At 33.9% G+C, this 19,434-nt stretch overlaps 1 protein-coding gene across 1 annotated transcript in view; it reads left to right on the top strand.

The window, feature by feature from the left end:
- Positions 1-19,434, top strand: part of LOC106884312 (probable ATP-dependent RNA helicase DDX10) — a 127,153-nt gene that overhangs the window by 101,657 nt on the left and 6,062 nt on the right. Inside the window, exons 2-15 of the mRNA XM_052978609.1 lie at positions 881-941; positions 2,434-2,564; positions 3,883-4,041; positions 5,338-5,458; positions 6,748-6,862; positions 8,051-8,153; positions 8,814-8,918; positions 9,348-9,510; positions 10,624-10,708; positions 13,487-13,588; positions 13,802-13,889; positions 15,957-16,045; positions 16,568-16,964; positions 18,469-18,594. Of these exons, the coding sequence (XP_052834569.1) occupies positions 2,457-2,564; positions 3,883-4,041; positions 5,338-5,458; positions 6,748-6,862; positions 8,051-8,153; positions 8,814-8,918; positions 9,348-9,510; positions 10,624-10,708; positions 13,487-13,588; positions 13,802-13,889; positions 15,957-16,045; positions 16,568-16,964; positions 18,469-18,594 (1,761 nt within the window). The 5' untranslated portion in view covers positions 881-941; positions 2,434-2,456. The remainder of the gene's footprint in view (positions 1-880; positions 942-2,433; positions 2,565-3,882; positions 4,042-5,337; positions 5,459-6,747; positions 6,863-8,050; positions 8,154-8,813; positions 8,919-9,347; positions 9,511-10,623; positions 10,709-13,486; positions 13,589-13,801; positions 13,890-15,956; positions 16,046-16,567; positions 16,965-18,468; positions 18,595-19,434) is intronic.

Below are 19,434 nucleotides of genomic sequence, written 5' to 3'. Positions count from 1 at the left end.
TTTTTTTTTTTTTTTTTTCGTTGAATGAATTCCTGTGACATCCTAATATGCTACAAAACCCTTTTGTGGGTCCGAAAAACAGAGTGGGGTGAGGTGGAAGCCTCGAAAATAGCAGCAATATAATGACTGTACAATTCTGGCACAGGTTCCTTTAGACATAGCAAAGCTGTGGGCCTAATATAGCCCACAAAGAGGTTGGCTTAACTCTCCAAGTCTGTAACACTACATTTTATTTTGCCAGTTCACTTGTTGAAAACCATTGCTGCTTGTGATTGCTTTCAGTTTTTTTATGAATGCCTTTTGTTCTCTTAGTTTTTCTAGACTCCTGTCACAATTCTTTTATCCACCATCAGACATACACCAACAGTTACTAATGTGATCTGTTCAAAACATTAGACTTTTGCATTGCAAAATAATGTATTCCACATTATTAACATTTTGAACTTACTAATTGTTGATGCAGACCCAACACTACTTTTCTTGGATTCTGCTATTTAAATTTTCTACACTAGTTTCGGTTGGCTAGACCATTTTCCATATATATGTATATATACATAGTTATTAAAACAAATACCTTCAATAACAGCTGACAAGCTATAGATATGTTATCCTGTTGGTGAGATTGTGGATCCTTTTTTGTCTCAGAGTGGTGCTTATGATGTTTAATGTCAGTTGGATACTTTTTTTGCCTTGTCAGTCACTCTTTCGGCTAAGTAGACTGACAGAATAAAGTGACTTGACCAGGAGCACAGTACTGCGGCTGTTACTAAGAATATGATCGTCATCATCTGTCTTTTCATTATGGTTAGGATTGGATGGATCTGCAATGCAGCACATCTTCATTTAATATGAGTTTGAAAATATTTATCTTTTATTTCAGTTAAACCCAACTGCTATCAGGAAGTTTACAGACTTCCCATTGTCTGAAAGCACTCAAATTGGTTTGTATTATATTTTCATATTATAAAGACCTAAGATTGTGATTTTCATCCTAAAGTTCAATTACAAAGAGAAATATAACTAATTTGATATAGTTACAGTTTATTGGCCACCTATTTAACTCACTTAATGTCCCCACTTTTCCTCTTGACATATGTATTGTATCTCCCCTTAAACTCCATAATGCAATCTTTTCTTCCTCCTGCACACATTACTTCTGTAGAAGTTCAAACTGCATTTATTTGACTAGTTTAGAAGGTTGAAGTAACGTTTAGGGCACTGCCTCCGCATCTTATAAATATACTACAGAGCCTCTACACTGTTGACTTGCCAAATTTCTTTCAAATTTCACTTTGCCATTTAGAAACATAAACGAATATAGGACAAAACAAAACACAAGAGTATAGGCTTTGTATTCCAGCACTAAGAATAGGTTTTATATAACAAGCATTCTGTTAACTTGTACAGATTAATTTGATTATTCTCATGAATGGGCTCAGCCAAGCTGTTTTGCCTCTACTACATGAATGCAATGTGTTTATATTTGCATATTGCTAGAACAGGTGTCTTTACAGTTAGCTGCCTTTCCTGTGTGCTGATTTCTTATCCATCAATTGGAGGTGCTACTTCTCAACCATGAATTCTGTGTGAAGCATAATTATGTACCTTGTCTAGATGATTCAATCTCTTTACTATGTGGTTAAGAGCCTGGCATCATAGTTTCTCTGTAATATTTCACCACACATTTAAACCCAAGTGTAATCTTATCAATAATCTTTGTGCCTGGTTAAAAGAGATCATTATTCTTTAATCCAAATTCAATAGATTGGTTGAATCATTAGAGAATCAGGAAAATGTTTTGCATTATGTACTCTGGCTCTTTACATTCTGAGTTCAAATCCCACCAACGTCAACTTTGCTTTACATATCTTCAGGGTCATCATCATCTTCATATAACATCTGTTTTCCATGCTGGCATGGGTTGGACAATAAAATAATATATCAATCAAGAATAAGTGTCAATGTAATCAATTAACCTTGTCCTCCTAATTTCTGACCTTGTGCTTCTGTTAAAAACAATTATTATTTAATCCCGCCCGAGTCAACTTTGCTGTGTCCATCATTTAATTAAATCTGCAATCTTTCTTCAAAATGCGTAGCCTTTTGCCAATGTATGAAATCATTACTATCAATTATGAAGTGGGGTAAAGCAGCAGATAAAATACTATTAATTAGTTCATTCCTTTCTTTTCCAAGTTCATATCTTACTGAGGTTAACTTTGCATTTCACCCTTTAAGGTCACTAACATGAGAAACTGTCAAATAGTCAAGTTAATCAAATCACTTACCCATTCTCCAAAATTTATAATCATGTACTTAGGTAAAAAGTTATTATTACCATCCATCATTAAGCACCATGCTGTTTATTAAATTAATTCTGCATGATTCATATTGAGAGTGACTCTATTTAATTACTTTCTTTTGTTGTTGCAGGTATAAAAAATTCTGGATTCATAATGCCAACAGAAATTCAGAAAGAATCCATAGGTATTGCTTTGCAGGGACATGACGTTCTTGCAGCTGCCAAAACTGGATCTGGCAAAACACTAGCTTTTCTTATTCCTGTAAGTTAAATTTTAATTTTGGGTAGATTGTTTTTGAACTCATTGACTCTTTAACATTCAGATTACTCTTTCAAATGTAATGCTTTTTATTCACATTGTTTTAAATTGATCATGCATTATCTCATAACTTTTAAATTTCAGTGATGTGATTGCATATTTTGAGAATGATATTGCCGGAGTGAACATAAAATTGATAGAATATGTGAGCCAGATATGGTTGGTTTAAATGCTGAAGGGTTAAGGAACTGAACTACAATGAGAACAGCAGATGGTCAAATCAGTATTGTGATAAGCAACCAACCATGAAGTCAGGAGATCCTGTAGTCAGTGTTATTAAGTAGCCCTGGTCAGACATCTTTCAATGCCTCAGTTCATCGAGCTTCTCAGTAGAAAGCTAAATTGACACTGTCATCACTTGATTATTGATACACTGTTTCTTCTGCTCTCCAACTCTTCTACTGCCACTACAACATCCTCTCCTGCTTTGGACTAGATGTTGCATACCCTCTCTTCTACACAGGTTCATTTGACATATGCCATGGCACAGTTTTCCTTCAGACTAAACTAAAAAAGCAGTAACAGCATTATGAAATTTAAAGTGTTTGATTTACTTGGTAGTACTGAAACTGACTTCTTCTGTGACCTTTGAACATTGTAAAGGTGCTAATAATGTGGTCCTTATTTCAATTCTAACGTCTCTATTTCAGAACGGATTTGAAAATAAATGCCAGACTTCAATAATATCACTTGTAAATTGCATCAAGTGTCAGGCCAGATCAAAAATGATCTGCTGCAGTAATCATGTAAATCATAGGTGAATAAACTAATAATATCACTCATCCTGTTATATTAAGTGTGAAAGAACATCCTGATAGGACAAAGAAACAATACTTGTCTATAAAAGTAGATGAACTCAACAAGGAGTCCATGTCCATCCATCAAGCCTATAATGAGAGTAGAACCCTGTTAAAGCTTTTATATCTAGCATAACTGATACAATGGTAACCTCTACATCCAGTTCACTCTCTCACATACTGGCCTTGCTTTTCCAGGATGCCAGACAATGTTTTCTGATATTTAGTTAAGTCCCTGTACATTCCAAGTTCAAATCCTGTCATGGTAAACTTTGTCTTTCATCTTCCAGAACCGATAAAATAATGTACCAGTCAAGTACTAGGGTTGATAGTATTAACTAACCCTCTCCCCTAAAAATTACTGGACTTGTGTCTAAATTAGTAACCATTATTATTGGTGAGAAACCATAACAACATTAAAGTAAATATTTTACTATAAAATATAAACTATGTTTGTTCTTCAGCTTCTTGAATGTCTCTACTGCCAAAAATGGACTAATCTCGATGGATTAGGTGCCCTAGTTATATCTCCAACTAGAGAGCTCGCTTATCAGACCTTTGCAGTTCTTCGACGGCTTGGGAAACAACATGATTTTTCTGCTGGTCTAACTGTTGGTGGGATGGTAAGTAATAGGTTCTCTTCTATTTTTATTTTATCATTATTCCCTATTTTGATCTTACAGCATATTCTTTGCTGGATATTTTTTAAAATGTTTTATTATATATATATATATATATATATATATATATATATTGTTTTGTTTGATGAGGTTTGAGGTACCCTTATTACCAGTGTAGTAGGCCTAATATGCTACCTGATTTAACATCACTTGGTCCTTGGGTGCCTTTATCACAAGTCTATGCTGAAAATAAATACCAGATTTCAATAATATCACTTGTACCTTGTGTCAGGCCAGATCAAAAATGATCATGCAAGTATTTGAACCAAATCTTAGTTCCCTTCCAAACATGTTTCTCTTGCAAATGTTTAGGCTACCATCAACTACATCGATCTTGCTACTATGACAGGATCTGCAGAGATCATAGGCACTGTCTCTCTCTTCTCATGACTAATAAAAAAAAGAGGGATCCTGTTATAACAGCTGAATAGTTGGCCTGTGTAACTTCTGCTTGATTAGAAATTATTTATCTGAAGACATGTGATGTACTATCAATAGTAGGAATTAAAGTTATATCAGTTAAGGTTCGGTACATTTCTAATTCAAAGTTACTGTGGGATTAAAATGACCCATGGGTCGGATATGTTATATAGGTGTGCACATCTCAGATGGTTACTGTTGTTTAGTCTCAAGTCAATCTTGATTAAACAGAGATATGATTGAAAACATTCTAGCCATGTTTTAATGTTATCTCAAACTACATTATCCAATGTACCTTTCTTTCTTTGTTCAAAATGGTTGTTTGATTTGAGGAAGGTTTGGTTGCTATTTCTGCCATGTAGAAGTTCCCATGTCATAATTAAGCAAGTGCATGATAATTTTTTCTTTGTACTAATAGATCATTTTCAAAAATATTTAATACCTAATTGCAACAGTTAGTGCAAATGGAGCATGTAGGATATTTCATTTTTTCTTATTGAATTCGAACTCAAAACATATTATTCCAATACCTTTTTCCATTCAGCTATTTCACCTACTAATAAGTTAATAAGGAAGCCTGATCTGCATGAAAGTTTTGCAAGGACAATTCAGACTGTGCATTATGTGACTAAGGGTTAACTTGAAATCCAAGCAATTGCTTAGATAAAGTAGTATTAAAAAAATATTTATTGATTTTGATGTGAAAGTTTATAGCTTGTAATTTATCAATAAAGAAACTAAAATAACTTATATCTTTCTGTGTTTATCGCTTTATATATATATTTCTACATTTGTTTGTTGATCTATATATTTGAACAGAACCTAAAAGAGGAATCCAAGCAGATCATGTATACTAACATTGTCATCTGTACTCCAGGACGACTCCTACAACACATGGATGAGACACCTAATTTTAATGCCCATAACCTGCAGATACTCAGTAAGTCACTTTTATATTTTATTATCTGAAGAAAAGTGTTAATTGAAAACCTTTCTCTAAGATAATAATTATTTGGAGCAATGAGTGAAATTAGTGGGTTTTTATTTTGCAGCCAGTAGGGATATATTTTTACCTTTGATCTAAAGAAAAAGACAACTCTCCTTGACACATTTTAAGAATGAAGCTTTTTAGGGAGAGAGAGAGCATAGCACACTTAGTGAAGAGACTCATTTAATTTGAGGATTGTTCATGAAAAGTAGGTGGGTGAGATGTATTGATAAATGTAATATTTATACTTTGGTCTTATTGCCAGATTATCAAATTCCTACTGGTACATATACATATATCTTCATCAATCTATCCTCCCCAGCTCATGGTTCTTTGCTCATCCACCCTTCAAACCGAACCATTTTGGCAGTCTGCCTCCCCATCTCCTTATTCTCCTTCCCATACAATCTTGCAAATTGTGCACCCACTGTTGATTAGATGACTGAGGTAACAAAAGCTATTAACTTCTTTTAAGGAGTTTTGTGGACAATTCAGAGATTTCATTTCTTGGGTGATGCTATTGCTAGCTACTCTTATGCATCTTTTACATATGAAATCTATCAGCATGATTGAGAGTCCACTGTACCATTTGTGCCCACATTGTTTGCCTTGGTTGTAGTGTATGGGGTTCTTTCATACTCCCTTTCCACATATCCTACATAGTTACATTCCAGTTGATAGTAGTATTTAACTTATGTGCTCACTAAAACTACTAAATCGACTTGAGTCTCTTGAATCTAAATTCTGTTTCCACATTTGGAACTTGTCCAATAATTCATCAACTTGTTTGTTGTTGAGACCCTGATCATCAGCATACTGGAGTCTCCCCAGCACTGTTCCCACCTCACACATACAACAGGTTCCAACAGTTTCCTGTCTACCAATTCTATACACTTTATATTGGTCAGCTTCTGCTAAGCATAGAAAAATCTATGCAAAACCATTCAAGAAATTAATGAATTGTTGTAAATGTATGTCTATATTTGTCCATAATCTTTTAATGTGAAGGGATAATATAGTCAATTGAATAAACTCCAATATGTGGCTGGTATTTATTTAATTGTCTCACTTGGGAATGATTGGTCAAAGCTAAACCTGACAAGAATTTGAACTCAGGAAAGAAACTTTCAAAAAAATATAAAGCATCTGACAACTCCTCCATCTGTACCATTTCCACCACATTCATGTAAAAGTTCTGAACCATTTCACCTGACAGTCTTATGACAATACTTTGTTTTCAGTTCTTGATGAAGCTGATCGTATCCTGGACCTTGGATTTACTGAAACAATGAATGCCATTTTGGATAATTTACCTCCATCCAGACAGACTTTATTGTTTTCTGCCACACAGACAAAGTAAGGACTAATTATTCTTTTCATGTATGTTGCCTTTTGTGAGGTTTTATTTATTTTATTTTATTTGTTTGAGTTGGAAGATGGGTTGTTCTCATGCTCTTTGTAAGCCCTCCACAAATGTTGAGGGTTGACATGTTTAGTGTTTTCCCCAAACAGTTATCTTAAAAATGAGGAATGAACTCCCTGCCCACAATCTATAGTGATGAATTTCACAATTTACATGAATGATGGGTATTGGAAGGTTAAAAGTTTTTAAAGTAAAAATATAACATAAGTAATTGATTCATCTCCATGGCGAGTTAAATTCAGAACAGTTGGAATATGAAGCAGCAGCTCTGTGGAATGTTTGGTCTAGAGTTTAGAATGAACAAAACAAAATTCAGTATGAAAAGTAGACCTCACCACCTCTCTTTCTCTCGCAAGGGAGGAAGTTTAATATCTATATTTTCAGGGCCTCTAAAGTGGTGAAGGTAAGAGAGGAATCACCCTAAGCCTGGAGATGCAGTGCCCTGCTAAAGGTACACAAGAGCTAGGTAGTAGTGTTAAAAGGGGTAACAGTTAAGTCTAGCACCCAAGAAGAGAACAGTCGTAATGGGCTTATACACAATTTTTATCTACCATATTCCACTTATAAGATTTTGGTCAACTTAAGACCATATAGAAGATACGTTACTCAAGGTGACATTGCTGTCAGAAATGCAATGGACTGGTCACTGACTCATTGGAAAGCCTGTAACCAACGAAGCTTATCACAAATTGCAATATAATAGTAATAATGGTTTCCAATTTAGACAAGGCCAGCAATTTTGAAGAGAGGAGATCAGTCATTTACATCAGTTTCTTTTGCATTTCATCTTTCTGAAGTCAACAACACAAATAACATGGTTAATATTTCAAACCCAATGTGATTTGAACTCAGTACATAAAGGAAAGCTGCTGAATACCATGAGGTATCTGCTCCATTTCTCTGCCATATGCCACTTTCTATATTTTTGATAGTAGAAACATTTAGTTATTTGTCTTATGAAGTCAACATAATTACACTGGTAATATTGCACCTACTTCTTCTTATGTCTTCCTTGCTCCACCCAAGCATATTTCATTAACATACAAATGACTAAATTGCTTTATTACAATAATTGTCATCAGTAAATTTGTAATACTCCTATTTGTGTTCCTGTCCTTTAGGTCAGTGAAAGATCTTGCTCGTCTCAGTTTAAACAAGGACAATCTCTTTTATATCTCTGTTGATGAATTTGCCGAAGAAAGCACACCTTCACAGCTGGTTCAGGTAAATGCTTATTATAGCATGAAATTTTTATTTATTGCTCACTTCCCTCTTTTCGTTACCCTCTCATCTATCATTCATCTGCTCTCCTATTACTGTGCCTCCTTGCTATCACTCTAGAGCTCTTCTGTCATGCTGCATATGTAATGTGGGATAGCATTGTATCTGTCTGTATTCAATCCCCACTATTATCTCTCTCTCTCTCTCTCCCTCTTCTTTAGTATTGTATATCACTCTTTCTTACACTTCTCTCTCCTCTGTCACTCGTTATTGTTATTCATCACTCTCCCATCCATTACTCCTTCCATCTTCCTTTGTCCATCTTAACACTCCTTCCTCCTTCACACCACACATGCCGTTCCCTCTTCAATCTCCTTCACCCTCTCACTCTGGATCTCTTTCATTCATCACTCTCTCTTCAATTCCCCATCTTGGTCATGTTTTCTTCAATCTTTTCTTTTCCTTTTTTCAAATTTATTCTTCCATTTTTAAGATGATAGGGTGTTTTAGCAAGTTGAGTAACCATGCCGAGATTCCTTCATTGGCTTGTTATGAAACACATATAATACTGCATTTCTGTATGTTTTCACCCTCATGTGGTGCTGTTGTAATTTTGTGAGTTATATGTATGCTATTTATTGATTTTTAAAAACAATTTTTCAGAGTTATATAACCTGTGAACTAGAAGACAAAATGACAGTACTGTGGTCTTTCCTGAAGAAACATTTAAGACAAAAAATTCTTGTTTTTCTGAGCACATGCAGTCAGGTAGGCTAATTCTTCTTTCACTTTAACATTTCATTGATGACCGATATGCTATGGTGAAATGTTTAATTCTCTGTGAATCAAGTTCAGTTCTGGTTCAAGTAACTTTTTCCAAGACTATTCTTTTGTCATATGATTAATTGCACACTAATTTTTTCTTTAATCTCCATTATGTCTCCTTACTCTCTTTCCTTTTATTTTATTTCAGATTTATATTGTTTCCTTTTATCAGTCTTCTTCTCTCTCCTCACGGTTTCTGTTCTACTTGTCTCTTTCTCTTTCACTTTCTCTTCTTATCTTCAATTCTGTTACTTTCTACCCTCTGCTCCTGTATGTTTCCACCCAGTAAATCCATGTAACTTCACATACACCCTATCCTCCATCCACCATCATTGACCTATTTTCGTTCTCTTTTTTTTTTTTTGATGACAGGTTCGCTATATATTCAAGGCATTGTGTCACATGCGGCCAGGTATCTCACTTCATGCTCTTTATGGCAAGATGAAACAGCGTAAAAGAATGGAAGTCTTCCAACAGTTCTGTTTCAAGCAACATGCTGTTCTCTTTGCCACAGACATTGCAGCTCGTGGACTTGGTAAATATAAAAAGAGGAGGAAAACGCTCCTTTTGTTATTTTGTATTGTTTTATATTCATATTTTCATTTGATCATGAGTTGGATGATTTTTGTTGAAGCAACAGTTTTTTTGCAATTGACTGACTTTCTAATCTGAACAACTCATCTTTGAAAAAAGTAAGGAAACGTGTTATCTGTCAAGTCAACTGATGCAAACTGAGTTATGTACCTTGTGCAGCAAATGACGTGGTTCTATTAAGGTTTATGCCCATGTAATTCTCTTGTCCAGCATCTATGTTTTAATCTTACATGTGTTACGTTGTTTCATTTTATTTCTTTGTTTTTTTATTTAAGTGTTTTAAACTTTAACTACTAATAGTTAAATTATGATCATTTGCTTTAAGTATTTCGCATGTTGGAATATGTGACAGACATATTTCAACTAACCTAAATTGTGATTATACGTAAACACTGCTGGTGCCATTACTTCGTTATTTAAGGAGTTTGTGTTTTTATATATAACTAGCAATGCATCCCGGTATTGCCTGGGTGTTGTGACCTACAGCCACATTGTATTATTTGTTCCTTTCTTATGGACAGAATCGGCACAGCTTTTTTGTATGTATGTGTGCATGTGTATGAGAGACAGAAAGTGAGTGACTGTATTTCCTCATAACATATAGAGAAATGGATGTCTTTTAAGGTACACACTTATATAGAAAAAGTGTCGTCGTCGTGGTATAAAATATTGTTTGCAATAGTTGACTTATAGAAAGATTATAATGTTAAATTTTTGTGATGCAAATATGTAAATGAAAATAAAATTTATTTGGTAGCCAAAAGATTACTGAATTCTTTGATACCCCATACATCAAAATTGGCAACTCAGTTTTTGAATGCATCTGTTAATTTCCGTAAAAATTTTTTATTTCTTTATGCTTTGAAAATGAGTGGGGTAATCCTGTACCTAAAGTAACAATTGTTAGTATGATATTGTATCATTGTAACCAAATATACTCTTTTCTTATTCTAACTTTACTGTAGCAAAGTTTGGACTTATAGCTTCACAATCACTATTAACATTTTGTTAATCTGCAACACTAGCTTTTGAAAATTTAATTTCTTCTCTTCAGATATACCTGAAGTGAACTGGGTCATCCAACTTGACTGTCCAGAAGATGCTAACACTTACATTCACAGAGTTGGGCGTACAGCAAGGTAAGATTCAATTTAAGTTGTCCTTTCTGATTTTAATTTCATTAGCAATTTATGTGGCAGAAGCGGTTTTATGTTTGGAAAAGTAGGACAACTACATTTGATGTATTGAATTGTTCTTAAGCATTTCAAATTTAGGTCATTTGGGAAATAACGTAATAAAGTGTGTGTGTGTGTGTGTGTGTATGCATGTATATATGTGTGTGTGTATATATGTATATGTATATATCATTCAACCACAGTAGTGGTTGAATATATGCTTAAGTCCACCATTTCGTCAATCACAGCAGCTTCCAAGCTTCACTACTAATTCAGTTCTCAACTAAATTGCAAACTGTTAATAGTTTTAAAGAGGACACCTCCTTAGCTACACTTTGGCATAAATAGTTTGAGATTTGGTTCAGTAGAAAAAAAAGTTACAGCAAAATATCTGCAATCTCAGGAGGGGGGCAGTGAGGCAGATATTCAATTAACATAAATTTTTTAATTTTAAATTAAAAGTATATTTTTCTTAGGCTTAAATGATAGAAAAGTGCATGAGGAATTCAGAATCATAGTCGCATTGAACAAAAATTAGTAGAAAAAGAGTTGTGAGGTAAAATGTTACGAAATTTCATGTAAGGAAGTAACGCTTAAGTAATAAGAATAAAGAATATATTTCTAAAATGAATGCTTGCTTTCTATGGCGGCAACCTCACAGAAACGTTAGTACGCCGGGCGAAATGCTTAGCAGTATTTTATCTGTCTTTATGTTTTGAGTTGAAATTTCGCTGCGGTCAACTTTGACTTACAGATTATTTGATTAATTTTTTTTAACTAAACACTTTCAAACTTCTGATACTGGTAGAATATGTCACATAGAACAGGGTTTATTCTTAACGTTTTTGACAAAATTTCAGTGTGATCACCATTTCAGCGTGATCGATGCCAGTGCTGCCTGACTGGCTCCCATGATGGTGGCATGTAAAAAGCACCATTCAAGCGTGGTTGATGCCAGTGGCACATAAAAAGTACCATTGGAGTGTGGACGTTGCCAGTGCCGCCTGACTGGCTCCTGTGCCGGTGGCACACAAAAATTGGAGCCTGGTGCAGCCTTCTGGCTTGCCAGCCCTCAGTCAAACTGTCCCACCCATGCCAGCATGGAAAGTGGACGTTAAACGACGATGATGATGATATATATATTATCATGATTGTCATGGTGTTATATCTGCATTTCCATGCTGGTATGTGTTAGACAAGTTGTTACTGCTCTTATAAACGGGTCAGGGAGTCAATCATTGATCAAAAGTTTCATTTTTGGTTGATGCATGCATACATATACATACATATCTCTTGTTCCAGCCCATGGGCTGTGGCCACATGAGAGCACTGCTTTCATGTTTTTGAGGTTTTGCTTTTTACCTGGGACAGACTGGTGACTCTTCTCATTTGGTACTTCTGCAGTTCTCTTCATGTTTCAACAAAAATAAGATTGTTTTTATTTTTCAACTTGAACCCTCTCTTTATTTTGTGTCTGGATAAATGGTTAACTGAATGAAGTATCAGTAGGAATTACTAAGCATTTTAACCAAGGATGTGGCATGATCAAGTCCAAAGAGATTCTCACTCTTTATGTGATGAATTTAGTATTAACAATGGTTTCTAACATAAACATAAAACCACAAGTTCTGTGAGAGATACAATCAATAATATCGGTCCCAATACTTACCTGGTATTTTTTTTTTACCAATTTCAAAAGGATGAAATGCAAACTATATCTTTGCAGGCTTTGGACTCTGAATATAAAGAAACGTTATTAAATACCATAGGTATTTCTTGTTTGGTGTGCTATCAATTCTGTGACTCTACCTTTTTAATAAATGGCAATGGAATAATTAATTAATTTTATATAACTGGTTCTTATTTTATTGACTCAGGCATAAACTTGAAGTATTGAACTAGTTACCATAAAATGTTAGTATTTGCAAACTCTGCTATCTTCAACTCACATTGTTAGTGGCTATATTTGTTTAAAATATTTACTCCTATGTTTGATATTTTCCCATAGTCTTAACTTTTTTGAAAACTAGGTTTCAAAGGTAATAATCAACTGGAATTTAAATAGAGTCCACTGTTGGAAAATTACAGTTACTATTACAATGTATGACATGGGCATATATGCACTGCTGAAGACATTCCATTGTGTAATTGCTTCAGTTAATCTGCTATGTACTGATTAAAACTGCTAGTATTTCTAGAAAACTTTATATATTAACTTCTTATCTGAAGAATGTTTCTTCTCTTAACTATTTAATACACTGGAAATTGCAACATTAGTCTCTTCAGAACCCAAGATTTTATGAAAGTAAAACCGAACTACTGTAAGAATGAATAATTTGTTTTCTCCTGTGTTTCTTGTTTCTGTTTTAGAATGTATTGTGAAGTCTTTGTAATTTGAACTTCAGTGCTTTCTACCTTGAGTGTTGTGATATTGTTCAAGGCCAGAATATTTTATATTGGATATTTTACATTTGCAAATTAAAATCAAGCATTCATGACCTATTTTTTCCATGTAAGCTTACTCTCACCTGTAGCTATACAGTATTTAATGTGAAAGAATGTATATTTATAGTGTCATCTAATTTTTAATGAGCAAAAGTATGTCGCTATCCTTCAAATGTTAGAATGCACTGAAATAATTGTTTCTGTGACTCACAGGTCATGGTCATTGTTTGTAATAGCACCATTTCATATCGTTCTGACTTAAATTGTTGTAGAGCAGCTTTCATTTATGATTTCCAGATACAAGAAGAATGGTGAGTCCTTATTGTTTTTGTTGCCCAGTGAAGAGCAAGGAATGATTGAGAATTTACAGAAAAAGAAAATCCCAATAAAAAAGATACAGTGAGTTTGAATAAAATTTCATTGAACTTTGTCTCTCATTATCATCAAAGTCACCATAGAAAATTTTTGTAAATCTTTAGTTATTAAAAGACCTTCATTTTGAATTTAACCCATGCCGGCATAAAAAGGCTGAGTTAAAATATCAAAATAAAGAAACCCTCCTAGATTTATGTTTATTCATATTCATTATGGTTTCTCTCTTTCTTATTACAGAGTGAATCCTAAAATGTTGTGGGATATTAAACCTCGTCTGCAATCACAGTGTGCAGAAAATACTGAAATGAAGGATAATGCCAAAAAGGTATTCATGAATTATTGTTCATTCATATATATCTGTGATATCTACAGTTGGATCTCTTGCCCATTATATTTCTATTAAGTCTCTATTTGCCCCTCACCTACTTTTTCCATACCTTGTCATATCTCTCTCTCTCTTTCTCTCATATTCAATGTTTAATGCCAACCATCTAATAAAAGACATTAAATCTATTCTCTCTTATCACAAATCTTTGTGTTAACGAGTAATGGATCAAATTTGTTTGCAACTGATACACCTCACCATTATCCTTGTGTACTGCTACACATCACTCCTCCCACAGGTAACCAATAATTGACATCTATCTTTTCATCACGCATCTTTACTATTGTCTGTCTCTCTCTTTCTCTATCCCTGGCAGCAAACGCATAGCTACCATCACTCTCTCTTTCATTACTATTTCCAGCACCTTCTCATTTCAATCATTGTTTTTTTCATTCTCTTGGTTTCATTGCTTTGACCCTAGTCTTCTGTGGCATAAGACAAACTCATTAGTTCTGATGCCACAATAAAATGTATGCAAGACACTGTGTGAAGTAGTGCTACATTATCTCTGTTGATGTAGCATCAAGAAGGTCCTTTATTCTTGTTGAGGACATAGCAACTTCTCTAATGCTGGTGCTTGTAAAATGCATCCAGTACAATCTGTAAAGTTGTTGGTATTTGAATAGGCCCTTAGTCATAAAAACAAAAAATAGAACATACAAGTGAGATATGATCCTTTAACCCACATAGGAGAGCAGAATCTCCGAATAAGAACTGACTCAGATTGTGACCACACTTCCAGACCATATCGCATGTAAAATAGATGTAAATTGATGATGGTGACAATGCTTAATAATAGTGCATTATTTCAGTTGATAGATAAAAGGCTGGTAACTGCCATATAAAATCAAGTGTTATACAAACATTTGTCGAGGGCATCAAATAAAGCAATTTATACTACAGTCACATGGTGTTATATTGTGAGTTAATTGTAGCTTGACAAAGAGAGAGAGGCTGGAAACGGAGGTTATAATGTAGGTATAGCAATGTATACTCCTACCACAGGAATTTGAGGATTTAAACATACGTAGCTTTTTACAGTGAAGAGCTATGATGAATATTATTTAGAAACTAGATATGGCACTGTAGCTGATGAGATAGCAGCATCTAACTCTCAGAGTGTGATGCTTGATTTATGTTTTAATATTACTATAAGATTTAAGATAACGAGCTGCCAGAATTGTTAGCGTGCCAGGTATAATGCTTATTTCGTCCATTTTTACATTCTGAGTTCAAATTCTGCTGAGGTTGACTTTGCCTTTCATCTTTTCAGGGTCAGTAAATAAGTAGCAGTTGAACATTGGGATCGACTTAACCTCTCACCTGAAATTGTGGGCCTTGTGCCAAAATTTGAAATTAATATTACTATAAGATTTCTAAAACTAGTTAAAATTGATAGCTTTTCACATATCTATAGATCGATAGGCTTGTATTTATTTCAATTTATATAGCATTTGATAAATGAGGAGTAAATCTTCTTATGGTCCAGGTACTAGTCTACTATCATAGGTAACACTCTCAGATTTGATAGCTGTTAATGAAAGCTGAGTAGAATGATGCTGATAAAATGAGGTTTTTTTGTGATTCTATTTTTGAATGTAACTTTGACTTGTTTTTTTGCACACACACACACACACACACATATATATATATATATAGAGAGAGAGAGATTCAGTAAATTTAATATAGATTTTATTTTTATCTTTGAATTTCTTTTTTATTGTTAAAAAAAATGATGTATTTACACTGAATAAAAGCTCTAATGTTTTGCACTATATTTACTCTGCAGATAAAAACATGTCAATGAATTTACCAATAATGATTTGCTTTACAGTGTATTGCATCACAGTAAATACATCACATGTCATTTCATCACCTGGCCATTTTATTACATTAAAATAAACAGTGATGTATTTATTGGACTTAGTTGCTACAGACGCTTTCTTAGTCACCAGCCTTGTATTCAATTTTTTAAAGGTCCTTTCCTAATCTTTTTTCTGATTGCAGGCCTTTATTTCATATATTCGTTCAGTATTTTTGATGTCAAACAAAAGTATTTTTGATGTGAAAAATCTGGATCTTGGAAACTTTTCCTGGTATGTATAATCAACAAATAAAGTCATCTATAAAATATGCATAATTTAGTTTTCTTAATTAGTTGTAATTATTAAGAAATTTATATAATGAACACTGGATTATTAATATTCTTTTCTACTCTAGGCACAAGGCCTGAAATTTTGGGGGATGGGATCAGTCAATTAGATAACCCCCCTCCATCCCAGTATGCAACTGGTACTTAATTTATCGACCCTAAAAGGATGAAAGACAAAGTCGACCCCAGCGGAATTTGAACTCAGAACATAAAGGCAGACAAAATACCACTAAGTATTTCACCACCCAGCATGCTAACGTTTCTGCCAGCTCGCCGCCTTCTAAAATATTCTTTTCTATTTTAGGCACAAGGCCCAAAATTTTGGAGGGAGGGACTGAATTATAAATATTTATAAGTCAATGACTCATCATTCATCCTTGTAATCTCTCATACTGACACTGTTTAGATAAGTATTTTACAGTCAGGTGTCTTACTTTAGTCTCTCATCTATTAATTTATTTTGTAGCTCTCTAGGCTTAGAAGTAATTCCACGTGTACGGTTTTTGGAAAAAGAAGAGAAACAACGCTTAAAAAAAGAAGCTGATAATTCTGTCAAGAAAGCTGCTTCCAACGGTGAGGAGAGTGATGACATGCAGTCTACTGAATCAGATGAATCTGACTCTGAAAGTGAGCAAGAAAAGCACAAAAAACAGGTCAAACCTCAGCCAAAACATCACATATCAACCAGAAGTGGTTCAAGTAGTGATTCTGAGAATGAAGCATCTGGGTCTAGTGTTGAAGGCAATTCTAACTGTGATAAGGAGAAATTTTCTGTACAGTTTGGTTGTGATGATGATGAGGATGACCTTCTGACCTTTAAAAGAAGAATTCCTGCTGAGCCAGTTGAAAATGTAACCAAGGAGGTAGAGTTATTTATTTATCCATTCTTTTAATTTCGATGATAAAAGGCTTTTTGCCATGAGCTGTTATGAAGGTTATGCCTGTATTTCTAAACTATCAACTTGTAAGGTCATATCTATAAATCATCAACATAAAGCATGTTTTCATTCAATTCATATATTTTAATTTTATCACAATATTTTCTCTCTCTCCTTCAATCTATCTTAAATATAATTACACTTCAAACATTTTGTATATTGCTTGTTGCCTGTCGTCTTTTGCTACTTTACTCTTAATGTTTTTTTAATCATAAAATATTAACTTTTTTTTTCTGGAGACAGTCTTATACTTCTTCCTCTCTATGTTGGGACAATACAGTTTAAACTCTCTATGTCATATTACATGTAGGCCTTACTATAATTTTTTTTTTATATATAATACAGCTAAAATTGCATTCCAAAGACTAACCTTCTTTTCAGGGCCAGAAAATAATTCAGCTCTGATCTGTCACTAATTCTCTATTAATGTTCAATTAAATCCTACACTGGAGTAGTGCTACATCTCAATGGTACTGCTCTGCCAGACATACAAGCTGCCCATCCGAAAGATAGCAGTCTGATTGATTTGCAGACTTACTAGCAACACTAACAACTTCTGGCCTATAGACATACTGTCTCCTCATTCTGCTTTTTACAGCAGCTTCTCCTCTAAGCCAACTAAGTTCTACACAGCCTATATCCATTGCATTCATTGTCTTATCTCAAGGTCATGCATGAACCACTTGCTAACTCCAGCGATATCAATCTCACAAACCAAAGATAGCCTGTAAATATCATAGACACTGACTTAGCCATTAAAACCATTGAAATTACATCCAAATGTAAAATGTTGGCATTACTTTATCATAAGTTCTTTGATTGCTATATATTAATTTAACTACTACTTCCAGTAATCTATAATTTTTAATTCTTAGCTTTTGTATTGAATTAACCAAGATCTTACCTCATCTCTTCTCCTCTTTTCTGCAATGTCTACTTAGATTGGTGTTCATATCTGTGTACCATTTACAGCTTGGGAGCTTCACATGCCAACAAGGGAGATTCTATGTGGTCATTGATCTACTAGAAATAACACCTAAATAACAGTATTCTAAACAGAAATAACAGACTCCGTACATGCACACCATACAATCTTAATAAAATATTCATCAGATAATGTAGTCTGGAGTACACAATACCTGAAATAAGATGTAACAGTCAAAGTAGGAACGCCTCTGATCATAGATCTTTTCAATTAGGATTGGTCTGAGGTTAATGACTATTCTGGTATTACTGGATATGAATACTCTAACTACAATCGTTATTATATTCACCTACGACCCGTTCTTAATTGTTATTGATTACTGAAGTCAATTCACCTCTCTCATATTCACTTTATTGATGCCAGTTTGATTCATAACATTTCTCCAGTTTTACAGATCAGATATTAGAATGAATCATGTAAAATATTTTATCTCTTCTTTTTCAGGTTGACAACAGTAAAACAGTTACCAAAAACAAAAAGAAAGTTTTGAGTAAAGTTTCTATTGCAAAACGTGCTTTAAGGAAAAACATTGAGTTAAACACAAAGATTAAATTTGATGATGATGGAGAGGTTAGTATAAAGTTGAAGCCTTTGTTATGTTTTACCTCTGAATAAATTTCAGTCCAGAGATAGATTGACTGTTAAAATATTTTCAAAATCTGCAATAAACATATATTCATGTTTGTAGACACATACATACCTGTATGCTTAAATATACAAATGCATACCATTGTAGTCAATATCCATTTTTCTTTGGCAATATACATTACACAGATATATACTACAGCATTTTTCAACATCTCACTCTTGCATCATCTCCTCCATTGTCCTCTCCTGCCACCACACAACACCTCTTACTTGTATCATATGTCCATACTAATGCAGATATCTCTTCTACATATATCAACAAACACCCTCATATTCAAATACTTTCCTGATTTACTTGTACTCAGTACCTTATGGTTATACTTTATACCCAATAGACAAAACTAAGCTCCTTTTCTCTAGTTATTGAAGATCTTCAATTTCTCTGCACCATGAAGTATCAGCCTTCTAACACAAACCTTGTTTCGTAATCTCTTCATAGAGAGAATCACTAATGATAATACCCTTAAGCTTCTTCATTTCATGTGATACCTTTGATGTTATACCATCATTAGTTTAACCTCAACAGCCAATTTGTCTTTTTGAGGTCCAAATACATCTTTTGTGTATCGTTAGTTATTGATTTTTCTACCTATTTCCAATCTTACATATTTCTCCTTACATTTGGATTTTACAACCTCCTGTCACTAACTAATATTTTAATTGTTTCTATGTTCCCCTTCTGGTACATTGATTTGTCTCCACTCTTCCACCGTATTTCAAATTTCCATGCTTAAATGCTTAAATATTTATTTCAGTGTGTTC

The sequence above is a fragment of the Octopus bimaculoides genome, chromosome 2 (genome assembly GCF_001194135.2).
Source record: "Octopus bimaculoides isolate UCB-OBI-ISO-001 chromosome 2, ASM119413v2, whole genome shotgun sequence".
Classification (NCBI taxonomy): domain Eukaryota; kingdom Metazoa; phylum Mollusca; class Cephalopoda; order Octopoda; family Octopodidae; genus Octopus; species Octopus bimaculoides.
The sequence above is the reverse complement of the archived record's forward strand: the minus strand, read 5'-3'. Positions and strand labels throughout refer to the sequence as shown.